This window comes from Nerophis ophidion, linkage group LG05, assembly GCF_033978795.1.
Source record: "Nerophis ophidion isolate RoL-2023_Sa linkage group LG05, RoL_Noph_v1.0, whole genome shotgun sequence".
Taxonomy (NCBI): domain Eukaryota; kingdom Metazoa; phylum Chordata; class Actinopteri; order Syngnathiformes; family Syngnathidae; genus Nerophis; species Nerophis ophidion.
Window position 1 is genome coordinate 24208773 of NC_084615.1, and position 14686 is coordinate 24223458.

Consider the following 14686-nt stretch of genomic DNA (forward strand, 5'->3'; position numbering starts at 1 on the left):
TTTGCAAAAAAAAAACAAAGAACCAATGGCCTAAAATATACACATTAGTGTACCAAAGACAGACAATAAGTGACGAAAAAGTATCATCCATCCATTTTCTCAAAATAAAATACTCAATAGTCAATAAAAACAGTCATGACATTAGGTACAATCTAGAATACTCTCTAACGTTAACGTTATGTCTTTGTTGCAACGCGGGGCTGATAATGTGTCTCCGGCACAATTGACTCCGTTTTGAGAGAGAAAACGCACGCTTAACAATTTGGAAATAAACGTAACAGACAGAAATATCTCAGGTTGGTTTCAAAATGGATCAATGTAGCCGGGCCCGATAAAGCTATATAAATCTATTTAGACTTGAGTGACGCTTTAGTATAACTAAACGTTTTGAAGGTGCTGGAATATTTCATGCTATGATTCAGAGGTAGCCTAAAATGAATCCTTTATTATTCAGAACAGAAACGCGTACTATATCTGATCCAGTTTTGATCTGATGAGTTACATTTCTGTGTTGTTTATGAAGTATTCTGCAACTCCAATGTCCATTTATTTAATTTAGCTGTTTTTCTAATGTGGTGGCGTATTTGTCAGAAATTATTAAGTAAATCAATTGGGTATGTATTCAGTTACATGTAAATGATGCTACTATGTACGTTCATAATATGGTTTCTCTCATTTCAGAAAGAAACAAGCCAACATTAGCGACTTGGTACAAAGGAAAGTGTGCACACCAAAGCAAGCGGCTGCACTGACTGATGCTATCCTGAATATGTTGCAAACTGATATGAGGCCACTATCAATGGTGGAGGATGAAGGTTTAAGACTAATGATTCACGTCCTCAACTCCAGTTACACTCTTCCCTAGAGGAACCATTTTACCAAACTGATGGAGAGAAAGTACGAGCGGACATTCCATGCTGTGCAGACTGACATAAAAGCCACCCAGAGCAAACTTGCTCTCACTACTGATGTGTGGACAAGTGTAGCCTACCTTGGCAATACATGCCATTACATTGGAGACGTATGGAACATGAAGTCAATCTGCCTTACGACCATGCAACTAGAAGAAAGACATTCAGCATCCAACATTGCAGAATGGTTGGAATAGGTAATAGCTAGGTTTGAAATTCCCCTAAGCAAAATTATTGCTACTATGCAGGACAATGGTGCACTTCATTAAAAAAAAATTGTAACACTTGCCTTGTTTTATTTGGCAAGTCGAAAGAACATTGTGCCAGTATGCTGTTTTTTAAAATAAAGTATTGGAAATATAGAAATGTAGTTTGTCTCTTTTATCCGAATATTAATCGATTAATCGAAGTAATAATGGACAGATTAATCGATTATCAAATTAATCGTTAGTTGCAGCCCTAATAATTGGCTAATAAAGCTGATTCTGATAATGAATGCACCTTTAAAAGAGTATGTTCATAACGCTCAATCTTGATGTAGGATTTTTATACAAGCCAGAGAAGAAAATAACTTACGTCAGTGAAAGATGATTCTCTGCCCTGTTGTTCTTCTGTTACAATTTCTTCGTAAAGATCCATTGATTCTTTAAGCCGAGAGGGACTTGGAGGTGTCTTATCTATATTGTAAGAAAACAAATACCAGTCATCCTGAAATTAAAGCAACATGCTTGCACAATGTTTACAAACATTTGGGTTAAAACAAGCAACGTCTATTAAAATGTGAATTACTCATCATATTTGACCAAAATGACTGATCTGACACTTCAGCAACCATTTTTGTTAACATTTTGCACTTGAATTTTAACTTGGCAGGTAAAAGAACTAGTAATGTACCAATCAGGGTTTCATGCTGCGGATTCAGATACCATCCATGAGTGAGATCGGCCTATACCATTCACATGTATTAACTGTAAATGTTTTAATTTACTCATGGGGTGCGACTGACAGTGTAACAATATCAACACAATATTTAATCCAAAACTAGTTGTATTTTTTTTTGTATACAATTGTTTGAGCAAAACAAAAGTTATCATATATAATAACTTAAAAAAGAAGATATTTCATTAACCCATTTAAAGTACCAGTAGAATGGAAAAACAAGTTGACTTTATATGCTTGATTGTGTTCCATTGTATCAATTAAAGTAAACCATTAGTATTTCCAATCTGCAAAGTATGTGAAAATACCGTCTAAACATTACAAAAGGCCACAATTTCAGACAGCCATTTTGGGGTTTTCTTCATTATAAATAAATACAATCATGTGTGCTTACGGACTGCATTGCATCCCTGCAGACTGTATTGATCTGATTGGGGACCACTGCTCTAAATGGTTTGGGAATCTCTGCAAAAAATATACTATTTTGATTATATCTATTTATTCACAAACTATGTAAGTATTTCTGTGTCATGAACCAGATAGATATGAGAATAGATTCAATATGGAGGCAGGTTGTTTTTCCACTCCAGTGGTACATTAAAACAAGACAACAAACACATTTACATGCAGTACAGTCAATTTCTTTACCTGAACTGCTGACAGCCTTGAGATCCAAATCATCGTAAATGTCCACAGAATCTTCATTGACATGTAGAGCACCTGCAGATTTTATAAGTTCTATCAGAAAAATAGTAAAAAAAAACAACAACAAAAAAAACTAAAGGAATACTGAGTGTATTGCTTGAATAATAGTAACTTCAATATAACCACCATATATACTACCTGAAGTTGGCAGGTCAAATGAATTACATAACATTCTGCGTGTCTTACTGTAGATCATTTTAATGTGTTGACATGTCCACAACAAGGGTGCCCAAACTTTATGCGTCTCAGGGCCACTGTATGTATGGTAGTGGGGATCAACACATTTAATAGACGGTGACCAGAGAACTGTCCTCCAGCAGGTCCTATCATTGTCCATGCGATGTCAGATGAAACAAAATTTGAGCTGTTTGGCCACAATACCCAGCAATATTTTTTGAGGAGAAAAGGTGAGGCCTTTAATTGCAGGAACGCCACCCCTACCGTAAAGCATGGTGGTGGTAGTATTATGCTCTGGGCCTGTTTTGCTGCCAATGGAACTGGTGCTTTAAATGAGACAAAGGAGGATTACCTCCAAATTCTTCAGGACAACCTAAAATCATCAGCCCGGATGTTGGGTCTTGGGCGCAGTTGGGTGTCCCAACAGGACAGTGGCCCCAAATACACGTCGAAAGTGGTAAAGGAATGGCTAAATCAGGCTAGAATTAACGTTTTAGAATGGCCTTCCCAAAGTCCTGACTTAAACGTGTGGACGATATATATATATATGGGAGTATAGCTCGGTTGGTAGAGTGGCCGTGCCAGCAACTTGAAGGTTGCAGGTTCGATCCCCGCTTCCGCCATCCTAGTCACTGCCATTGTGTCCTTTGGCAAGACACTTTACCCACCTGCTACCACCCATACTGGTTTAAATGTAGGGTTTCATTATGTAAAAGCGCTTTGAGTCACAAGAGAAAAGCGCTATACAAATATATTTCACTTCACAATGCTGAAGAAACAAGTCCATGTCAGAAAAGCAACACATTTAGCTGAACTGCACCATTTTGTCAAGAGGAGTAGTCAAAAATTCAACCAGTAGCTTGTGGATGACTATATAGCAGCCATAACTGCAATGTGGCCCTCGATAAAAAACAAAAGTTTTAAAAGGCCAGTTTCAATGCCATGTTTACTTTTTTATCAAATCAAATCTAATCAACTTTATCAATAAAGCACATTTAAAATTTACCACAGGGGTAGCCAATAGGCAGGTCAAAAGATAACACAAGAAAAACGAGCAAACACAACACAACACAAACAGAGCACGATAAAAAATATACATATAAAATATACTAAAAGAAAGTTAATGAAGTTATATACATACCACTACGCGCCATTTCATTGCTGGTGCATTCCATTCTTCAGCTTGCCTCTGTCCCCTTTATACCTGGGGAAAAAAATGCCTAAATTAACCCTAAACTTAGAATGCTTAGAACTGCTCAAACTATGATATGACAGGCCATTTCTGGATCATGAAAATGAAGGCAAGACCATATTTCTCGAGGAACATTTCCTTTGCCCACAATAATGTCAACCCATAGTGAAAGCAGCTGTCGAGTCTGAATAAAGGCTCAAAAATGGATGAGGGAGGCTGGCAGGCTGTGTTTGTTGAGCAGCCATATTTGAAGTTGAAGCTTCATCTGTCCAGGATCTTGAGCTCTCACTGGATCGGTTCGCAGCAGTGTGTGAAGAAGCGACTTGGATGAAAATCAGCACCTCCTAGTCCGAGTCTATGGTTTGAGCCCGGGAAAGGGTTGAGTGCCCTCTCCCAGTTGGGGAGGAGATCTTTCCCCATGTGGATGAATTTAAGTACCTCGGAGTCTTGTTCACGAGTCAGGGAAGAGTGGATCGTGAGGTTGACAGGCGGATCGGTGCGGCGTCTTTAGTAATGCAGACGCTGTATCAATCCGTTGTGGTGACGAAAGAGCTGAGCCGGAAGGCAAAGCTTTCAATTTACCGGTCGATCTACGTTACCATCCTCACCTATGGTCATGAGCTTTGGGTTATGACCGAAAGAACAAGATCACGGGTAGAAGCGGCCGAAATGAGTTTCTTCCGTCGGGGAGCGGGGCTCTCCCTTAGAGATAGGGTGAAAAGTTCTGTCATCCGGGCAAAGCTCAAACTAAAGCCACATCGAGAGGAGCCAGATGAGGAGGTTCGGGCATCTGGTCAGGATGCCACCCGGACACCTCCCTAGAGCAGTTTTTTTCAACCTTTTCTGAGCCAAGGCACATTTTTTTCTTTTAAAAAATCCTGAGGGACACCGCAAGCAGAAAACATTTAAAAAATGTATCTCAGCAGCCGATATTGACAATAAAAAGCTGTTCTCGCAATTGTTGGATATTAATTTAAACCATAACCAACCATGCATCATTATAACTGTTGGTTCAAAGTAGGTGTACTGTCACATCATGCCGTGACTTATTTAGATTTTTTTTATGTTTTCCTGTCTGTAGTGTTTTAGTTCTTGTCTTGCGCTCCTATTTTGGTGTTGATTGTCATGTCATGTACGGATGTACTTTGTGGACGCCGTCTGCTCCACACGCTGTAGTCTTAGCTGTCGTCTTAGCTGTCGTCCAGCGTTCTGTTTTTGTTTACTTCGCAGCCAGTTCAGTTTTAGCTTCAATTTGCACAGCCATCCCAAAGCTCCATTGCCTTTTTTTAATGGCACTCGCCTTTTGTTTATTTTTTTGGTTAAGCGTGAGACACATTTTTACCTGCAAACCATCGTCGTCGTTCCCGACATCTACTGCTGCCACTTACTGATATGGAAGAGTATTACACAGTTATTCTACTGGGCTTTAGACAGCACAGACATTCAACAATGGCACATTATTCGAGGATTATAATTACAGGTTTGCAAAAAAATATTTTTAACCCTTGTGTGGTGTTCGGGTCTGTGGGACCCGTTTTCATTTTTTATTAAAAGAAAAATTATACAATTAATTAATTTTTCAAACTGAGACTCACTAACTTTGGCTCATTTTCTGTGAAGAACATATTTCAGAATACATATTTAATGACCACACACACCATACACCCCCCTACACATTTCTATTATATATAAGATGTCCGGGTCGACTGGACCCAGGGCTAATAGAAGTGTGGAATTGATGTTCGGTGTACCACACACACACACACACACACACACACACACACACCTAGACAGGAGGAGAACAGAGTGTAGAAAACGCACAAAACATCAGAGGGTCAAATGTGCGAGAAAATGAGAGCAGACAGTGTTGACAAACAATGTTGCAACCTTGTGTGGGAACCGCAGGTGCAGAAACATAAAAGAAGAATCCCTGAGGGAGGCACGAACTGGCAGAGAAATTTTCCGTGCAATGTTCATAGGTGTTACCCAGCCGGTTTTTGTGGGTCTGATGGACCCGCTGCATTTTGTGGCTTTTAATGGGTTACAATCAAACACTTTTTTGTTAAAATACTGAAAATATGTTTATTGGGATAAGGTAAACATCTCTTCAGTATTTTAACATAAAAGTGTTTGACCCGTTGCATTTTGTGTTTTTTAATGCCTCACAATCAAACACTTTTGTGTTAAAATACTGAACAGATGTTTATTGGGATAAGGTAAACATCTGTTCAGTATTTTAACAGAAAAGTGTTCGATCGTGAGGCATTAAAAGCCACTGCGATGAGGTGGCGACTTGTCCAGGGTGTACACCGCCTTCCGCCCGATTGTAGCTGAAATAGGCAACAGCGCCCCCCGCGATCATAAAGGGAATAAGCGGTAAAAAATGGATGGATGGAAAATGCTACAGGTCCATCAGATCCACAAACGCTGGCTGAGTAACAACAACATTAAACAAGGGTTAACCCAATTAAGTGAAATTACATAATCTCCCACGGCACACTAGACCAGTGGTTCTCAACCTTTTTTCAGTGATGTAACCTCTGTGAACATTTTTTTAATTCAAGTACCCCCTAATCAGAGCAAAGCATTTTTGGTTGGAAAAAAAAGAGATAAAGAAGTAAAATACAGCTTTATGTCATCAGTTTCTGATTCATTTAATTGTATAACAGTGCAAAATATTGCTTATTTGTAGTGGTCTTTCTTGAACTATTTGGAAAAAAAGATATAAAAAGAACTAAAAAACTTGTTGAAAAATAAATAAGTGATTCAATTATATATAAAGATTTCTACACACAGAAGTAATCATCAACTTAAAATTGCCCTCTTTGGGGATTGTAATAGAGATCCATCTGGATTCATGAACTTAATTCTAAACATTTCTTCACAAAATAATAAATCTTTAACATCAATGTTTATGGAACATGTCCACAAAAAAACTAGCTGTCAACACTGAATATTACATTGTTGTATTTCTTTTCACAGTTTATGAACTTTAATTCATATTTTGTTAAAGTATTATTCAATAAATATATTTATTAGGGGTGTGGGAAAAAATCGATTCGAATACAAATCGAATACATTGGGCGATTCAGAATAGATTCTCTTTTTTTTTTTTTTAATCGATCCAACAAACCACTACACAGCAATACCATAACAATGCAATCCAATTCCAAAACCAAACCTGACCCAGCAACACTCAGAACTGCAATAAACAGAGCAATTGAGAAGACACAAACACGACACAGAACAAACCAAAAGTAGTAAAACAAAAATGTATATTATCAACAACAGTATCAATATTAGTTATGATTTCAGCATAGCAGTGATTAAAAATCCCTCATTGACATTATCTTTAGACATTTATAAAAACATTCAAAAAAGAACATTAGTGTCACAGTGGCTTACACTTGCATCGCATCTCATAAGCTTGACAACACACTGTGTCCGATGTTTTTACAAAGATAAAATAAGTCATATTTTTGGTTCGTTTAATAGTTAAAACAAATTTACATTATTGCAATCAGTTGATAAAATATTGTCCTTTACAATTATAAAAGCTTTTTTTTTTTTTAAATCTACTACTCTGCTTGCATGTCAGCAGACTAGGGAGATACCGCTGAAATTCTATGTATTGAATGAATACAGAATCGTTTTGAATCGGAAAAGTATCGTTTTTGAATCGAGAATCGAATCGAAAAAAATCGATACTATCGAATCGTGACCCCAAGAATCGATATTGAATCGAATTGTGGGACACCCAAAGATTCACAGCCCTAATATTCATAAAGGATTTTTGAATTGTTGCTATTTTTAGAATATTTTTTAAAAATCTCACGTACCACCCCTTGGCATACCTTCAAGTACCCTCAGGGGTACGCGTACCCCCATTTGAGAACCACTGCACTAGACTGTATTTTGCAGCACTGTGTTTGAAAAACACTGCCCTAGGGAGGTGTTTAGGGCACGCCTGACCGGCAGGAGGCCACGGGGGGAGATCCAGGACACATTGGGAAGACTATGTCTCCCGGCCGGCCTGGGAACGCCTCGAATTTGCACCGGTGTCAAGCGAAATAAGTGCCCAGCGAAATAAGTGCTCAGGGGGGGCAGTCCAGTGCGCCGGGCAGTTTTTTGGCAGGGCGGCGTCATTGACAAACCAACGTGTGTGTAGCAAGAGAGAGACCATCCTAGTAGTGATTTAGCGAGACTCTGGTTAGGGTTTCTTTATATTTAATAGCCTAAGACAATATATATCACAGTAACTTTTGTATGATAGGTTTTTTCTCCTTGTATGCACTCTCACTGAGGCCACAGGGGCAATTATTTGGCAAGCCTATGCCCCGACACGCTTGGGCACTTATTTCGCAGCGAGCACTTACTTCTCTTGACACCGGGACGAGCTGGACGAAATGGCTGGGAAGAGGGAACTCTGGGCTTCCCTGCTTAGGCTGCTGCCCCCGCGATCCGACCTCGGATAAGCGGGAAAAAATGGATGGATGGATGGATGGTTCACATTCTCTTAAAGGCCTACTGAAACCCACTACTACCCACCACGCAGTTTATATATCGATGAAATATTAACATTGCAACACATGCCAATACGGGGTTTGTAGGGAGAAGAAATTTGGCGTGACAGCTCCCATTAAAAACAATGTGAATATGTGAGGAGCCCCCTGTTATAATGTGTGTTGCATTATAAAGACGACAAGAGTCCTGCTGTGGCTCAGTACCGTGTATTCAGGCTGCATGTAGGAAGTACAACTGAGGTAAACACACGTGACACAGTGATATGTTATAGGTGCGGGCACCGTGGCTGCCACAGGGTGGCGTCGTATGTCAATACAATCACCCTGTCACATCTCCCTTCCTTTAGTAAAGTATCCACACTGGAACAATGCTGCCTGTAAATCAACTGTAGACCATCAACATACTAGTAACCCCATATTCAACCTCAGATAGCGATACCTGGTTTAACATCCAATATCAGATATCAAATATATAGCAAAACAGAACGTAACATTACATAGTAGCGGGATAAGAGCACACCTGTCATCAAATCACACTCCATCAGAACATCAATCACACTCCATCGGAACATCACTTTTTTTTTTTTTTTTAACAAAATTCACAGTCCATGTGTGTTTGAAAGTGCAAACAGTCCATGTATGTTTATTCGAGTGTATGTCAGTGTGTGTGTGTGTGTGTGTGTATGCGTGTGTGTTCGAGTGTATATGTGTCACAGTCCATGTGTGACCTAGAGGTCAAATCTGTCAGGAGGCCTAATCAGCCTCCCACTCCGGGAGAAAGTCCGGCCCTGAAGCACACGGCGCGGTGTGTCTCTGGCCTGCGGAGAAGACGGTGATGACCTTGGGGCCGGTGAAGACCTTGGAGAATCCCCAGCACCGCCAACACTGTCTCTGTTGCCACTGCCACTCGCAGGCTGCTCTGGGGCCAATTCTTGTCGAGCCAGCGGTTGCTCAGGCATTGCCTCGGCCGGTCTAAGGTCAATTCTGTTGCGTCGATATGTGGTCCCCTCTACGTCGACCAAATAGGACCGGAGTCCCAACTGCTGCAGGCACACCCCTCTCTTCCATCTGCCCGTCCTGTCTCCCGGGAGTGGCTTCATTCTGACAGGCTGGCCGACGTTCAGCTCCGGCAGATCCCTCGCCGATTTGTCATACACTAACTTCGCTGCCTGATGCTTCCCCCTCAGCTTGTCGGAAACCCCTGTGATGACCTGAGGTGCAAGGAGCTGGTCGGCCACCGGAAGAAGCGTTCTCAGCCTTCGTGACATGAGACGCTGTGCTGGGCTACAATGTATGCCCTCAGTGGGCGTGTTTCGCCAATGCAGAATGGCCTTCCAGGGGTCCTCTTTGGCACGGTCCGCCTTTTTGCACAAGCCTTTCACAATCTTTACTGCAGACTCTGCTTTGCCATTAGCTTTTGGGTGCCGCGGTGAGGACATGACATGTTCGAAGCCCCACTCCCTTGCAAATGCCCGGAATTCACTGCAGGCAAACTGGCTTCCCCCATCCGTAATGGCTCTGTCCGGGACGCCATAACGTGCAAACTGTGCCTTGATTCGTCGGATTGTGGTGTCGGCCGACAAGTCAGGGAGCAGGTCTACTCTATCGGAGTAGTGGTCCACCACGAGCAAAAAGTTATGTGCTGCATAGCTGTACAAATCCATGCTTACCAGCTGCCATGGACGTGTGGGGAGCGGGTGTGACATCATGGTCTCTTTTTGTTGTTCGTGCGCATACTCGTTACATACAGAACACTGCTGTACATAGTCTTTGACTTCCCCTTGCATGCCGACCGGGCCAGTACAATGTATCGCGAGCATGTCTGTAACATGCTTCACCACCCACATGATTGTAGTGGATCCTCCTCAGCATCACCACCCACATGATTGTAGTGGATCCTCCTCAGCATTTCCGGACATATGGCTTTCGGAATGATGACGCGCTGGCTCCTGAAAAGCACGCCATCCTGTGCGCTTATTTCATCTCTGATGGCCCAGTAGTCCCTGATGAGTACGGGGGCCTCCTCTTTGTGTTCTGGCCATCCCCGCAGTACGACTGCCTTGAGCGTTTGGAGACACACATCCTCCTCTGTGTGTGCTCGGATCTGTGCCAGGCGTTGGCTGCTGACATTGAGGTATTCTGCCTGCTGAATGGCCGCTGCGTCACACTGCTCCTGTTGCATGCTGCAGACCATTTCTCATCGGTACAGTGGTCTGTTTTCCGTGGCGGGGTGGTGGCTCTACTAAGCGTGTCACTTATGTACATTTCAGGGCTTGGCTTGTACACCACCGTAAGGCAGTAATTCTGAAGTGTCAGGAGCATGCTCTGTAGGCGCTTGGGCGCGCAGAGGAGGGGCTTACTGAAGATGGACACTAAAGGCCGGTGGTCGGTCTCTGCTGTCACATCACCCCATCCATATAGGTAGTAGTGGAAGCGTTGACAGGCGAACACGATGCTCAGGCACTCCTTTTCTATTTGTGCATAGTTTTGTTCCGTCTGGATCAGGGCGCGGGAAGCAAAAGTGACAGGCTGCCCTTCCTGTAGCAGACAGCAGCCCAGGCCTGTCTGACTGGAGTCGCTCTGTATGGTGACTGGCTTGATGGCGTCATAATAGCGCAAGACCGGTACTGCTGTGACCAGTGTCTTCATTTCCTTCATGGCAGCATCATGTTTTGGCAGCCAGTGCCACGCCACGTCTTTGTCTAGCAGCCTCCTCAATGGTTCACATACCTCTGACAGGCGGGGCATGAATCTGGAAAGATAGTTCACAAAGCCAACACACCGCTGGACCCCTTTAGCGTCTGTGGGGTTCGGCATGTCCAGAACCGCCCTGATCTTGTCAGGGTCAGCCTTGAGGCCCTCGGCAGACCTCCTTCACTCGGAACTGCAACTTTTTCAGGCTCAGCCTGAGCTTAACTTCTCTGCATCTGTCCATTAGGGAAATTAGGTTTGTGTCATGGTCGCGGTTGGCCTCCTCGTCCGTATCCCCGCAGCCAACTATGGGCTCAATCCCAGTTAATCCAGCTAGGAGCTCATGTTGCTTTCTCTGGTACAGTTCCGGAGCAACTGACACACCAAAGGGGAGCTTCAGCCACCGTTTTCTGCCCCATGGTGTCCAGAACGTTGTCATCAGGCTGCTCTCCTCATCCAGTCGGCACTGCAGGAATGCATCACGCGCATCCACCAGCGTGAATATACGCGCCTTTGGCAGCTTGTACAACACATCATCTAAAGTGGGCATGAGGTAGTGGGACCGTTTCAGGGCTTGGTTGAGTGGCTTTGGGTCAATGCATAGTCTCAATTTTTCAATTTTTTTCACTATGACCAGATTGCTAATCCAGTCTGTGGGCTGTGTGACTGTGGTTAAATGTCCATCCTTTTCGTATTGATCGAGCTGTGCTTTAACAGCTGCCTTGAGGGCCACTGGAACATTCCTGGGGGCACACTGTTCAGGCGCCACACTGCTGTCCAGCTCAAAGTGAACATCACCAGGCAGGGACTCAACTGGGCTGGTGAACAAGTCGTGCTATGTGTTGATGAGACGCTCTTTGGTCAGGTCTCCCATCCTGCAGTGTTCCACTTTATTTAGCTCCTCAGGAATGGTGAATCGTATCAGGCCTAGTCTCTCACATGTCTCCCCCGAAAGCAAGGGCCTTTGGCCTGTATGCACAACCTCAAAGTCCAGCTTGTGTGTTCTGCCCCTAATGACACACTGTGTGCTGTACAACCCCAGCGAGTTCATCCACTCACTGTTGTACAGCTTCAATCTGGTGAGACTCTTCTGAAGAGGCGTTCTGGGCGCCAGTCTCATCTTGTCCTTCATGCTAATCACATTGCAGGTGGCTCCCGAGTCGAGCTGGCCCCTCTGGACCCCCTGTTGCAGTGGCAGATTGACAAACCACTTTTTCCTTTGCGTGTTCACAGCTCCCACGCTCTCTGCTGTGTACACATCTCTTTCATCACTGTCCTCCTGTTCCCCTGTTGACGGATCATCCACAGCATTCAACTGGCGTGCGTGCTGACCCCTCTTCATGCATACTTTGGCGAAATGGTTGGCAGTGCCACAAGAGCCGCAGGATTTACCAAATGCAGGGCACTGGTCTCGCCCACGTGCGTGTCTTGTACCACAGTACTTGCATTCCACTGTGTCTCTCATTCTCTGGAGCTGTGCACTGGTGTTGGTGGGCTCAGATGACCTACCGGCAGACCTGCGTCCATATCTTTGTCCCCCCTGCGCGGCATTGATGCTCTCTCCAGGCCCAGAGTTGCCCAGTGACATTGTCTTTAATTTATTGTCCATGACCTCAGCTGCACGGCAGATCATGATTGCTTGATCCAATTTGAGATCATTTTCTCTTAGCAAACGACGTCTGGCGCCCTCATCAGCAATGCCAAGGACAAGCTTGTCCTTTATGAGTTCATCTTTTATAGCTCCGTATTCACAAGAGACAGCCTTTTCTCTCAGCTTTGTAACAAAAGCATCTATGGGTTCTCCTTCCTCTTGCTTTAAGTTTCCAAAAACGTACCTCTCGAATGTGACATTCTTTGCGGGGGTAAAGTATCCCTCCAGTGCCTCCAGAATAGCACCGGCATCTTTCTGTTGGTCGACAGTGAGTCCCAGGTTGTATTTGTAAACATGGAGGCAGCCGTTCCCCATTAGCCGTCTCAGCGCCGCTGCTTGGACGGGCTTCTCCTTCTCGTGGAGCCCCGTTGCCAGCAGATAATCCTCAAACTCTGCTCGGAAGTTTTTCGAGTTGCCGTGAGTGTCTCCAGCCATCTTCATGGGCTCCGGAGGCGGGATGTTGGATGCCATTATACCAACGCGGTGCTAAAGCTAACAGGCAAACTGAAACTGCTAAAACTCACCAAAACAAATAAATGCACACTGTCTCAACAACGGACAGAATGTGGGGCATAATCGGGTCCTGCTTGGACTTTCTGACACCATGTTATAATGTGTGTTGCATTATAAAGACGACAAGAGTCCTGCTGTGGCTCAGTACCGTGTATTCAGGCTGCATGTAGGAAGTACAACTGAGGTAAACACACGTGACACAGTGATATGTTATAGGTGCGGGCACCGTGGCTGCCACAGGGTGGCGTCGTATGTCAATACAATCACCCTGTAACACCCCCCCCACACACACACACACACACGTGACGTCATCGCCTGCGACTTCCGGTAAAGGCAGGGCTTTTTTGTCAGCACCAAAAGTTGCAAACTTTATCATCCATGTTCTCTACTAAATCCTTTCAGCAAAAATATGGCAATATTGCGAAATGATCAAGTATGACACATAGAATGCACCTGCTATCCCCGTTTAAAAAAGAACATCTCATTTCAGTAGGCCTTTAAGCAAGATGCCTTTCTCTTTTTTTGCCCACCTACGCTCCAACCATTGAAGTGACATTGGAAAAAAGGCGATTTAAGTCATTTTGAGGTTAAAACAAGTATATAAATTGAACATCCAAGTATTGTTAATGTCTTCTTATTCGTGTTTAGAACTGGTAACTCGCCCCACTGTGAACTGAACACACACAATTGATAGCCGGCCTGGTCGTCGTCGAACAAGCTTGTTATTGTTAGGGGGTCACTTTAAAAACGGTTATTGCCCATTACACTACACGCTGCCCTGGACATTGTTCTTACTGCAGCAGTACATAATATAAATAGATGAACTTACTTGTTCGGGTGAAGCTCTACAGCTTCCAGCTCGAGCAGAATGTCGCGCCAACAGACATTTGCACAGGAAGTAACGACATTTTCCCGCGGAGACGAAGAGACTATTTTCCAGCCATGGCTTGATTCTGCTGACTCCACACTTATTTCACGGATCAAACACAGCGATACTTGTTAGCCACTTGTTCGTTTTTTGAGCAAGTGTATACTACAAAACAATACGGCGCACCTGGTTTGCTGGTTTGTTCTAACCAAGTTATTCCGCTGCTTCTCCTTCTTCTGCGTCTTCCACTTGTTTTCCACTGATCGGCAGTCAAAATCAGACTCACTGACTCCATCTAGCGCACGGGAGTAGAGTCTCTTGACTGAAAACTAAAAACACATCCATCCATTTCTTACCGCTTGTCCCGTTCGGGGTCGCGGAGGATGCTGGAGCCTATCTCAGCTGCATTCGGGTGCAAGGCTGTGTACACCCTCGACAAGTCGCCACTGCTGTCAGCACAATACCAATGTGAGCAATCTTTTTGCAAATTGCTTCCAGCTATATATTTGAATAATG

The 14686-nt window shown here is 43.7% G+C and overlaps 1 protein-coding gene across 1 annotated transcript in view; it reads right to left on the minus strand.

Moving 5' to 3' along the window:
* Positions 1-14463, minus strand: part of casp8ap2 (caspase 8 associated protein 2) — a 43492-nt gene extending 29029 nt beyond the window's left edge. Inside the window, exons 1-5 of the mRNA XM_061900347.1 lie at positions 14357-14463; positions 14132-14269; positions 3874-3936; positions 2499-2570; positions 1488-1588 (exon numbers count right to left, since the gene is read on the minus strand). Of these exons, the coding sequence (XP_061756331.1) occupies positions 1488-1588; positions 2499-2570; positions 3874-3907 (207 nt within the window). The 5' untranslated portion in view covers positions 3908-3936; positions 14132-14269; positions 14357-14463. The remainder of the gene's footprint in view (positions 1-1487; positions 1589-2498; positions 2571-3873; positions 3937-14131; positions 14270-14356) is intronic.
* Positions 14464-14686: the final 223 nt, after the last annotated feature.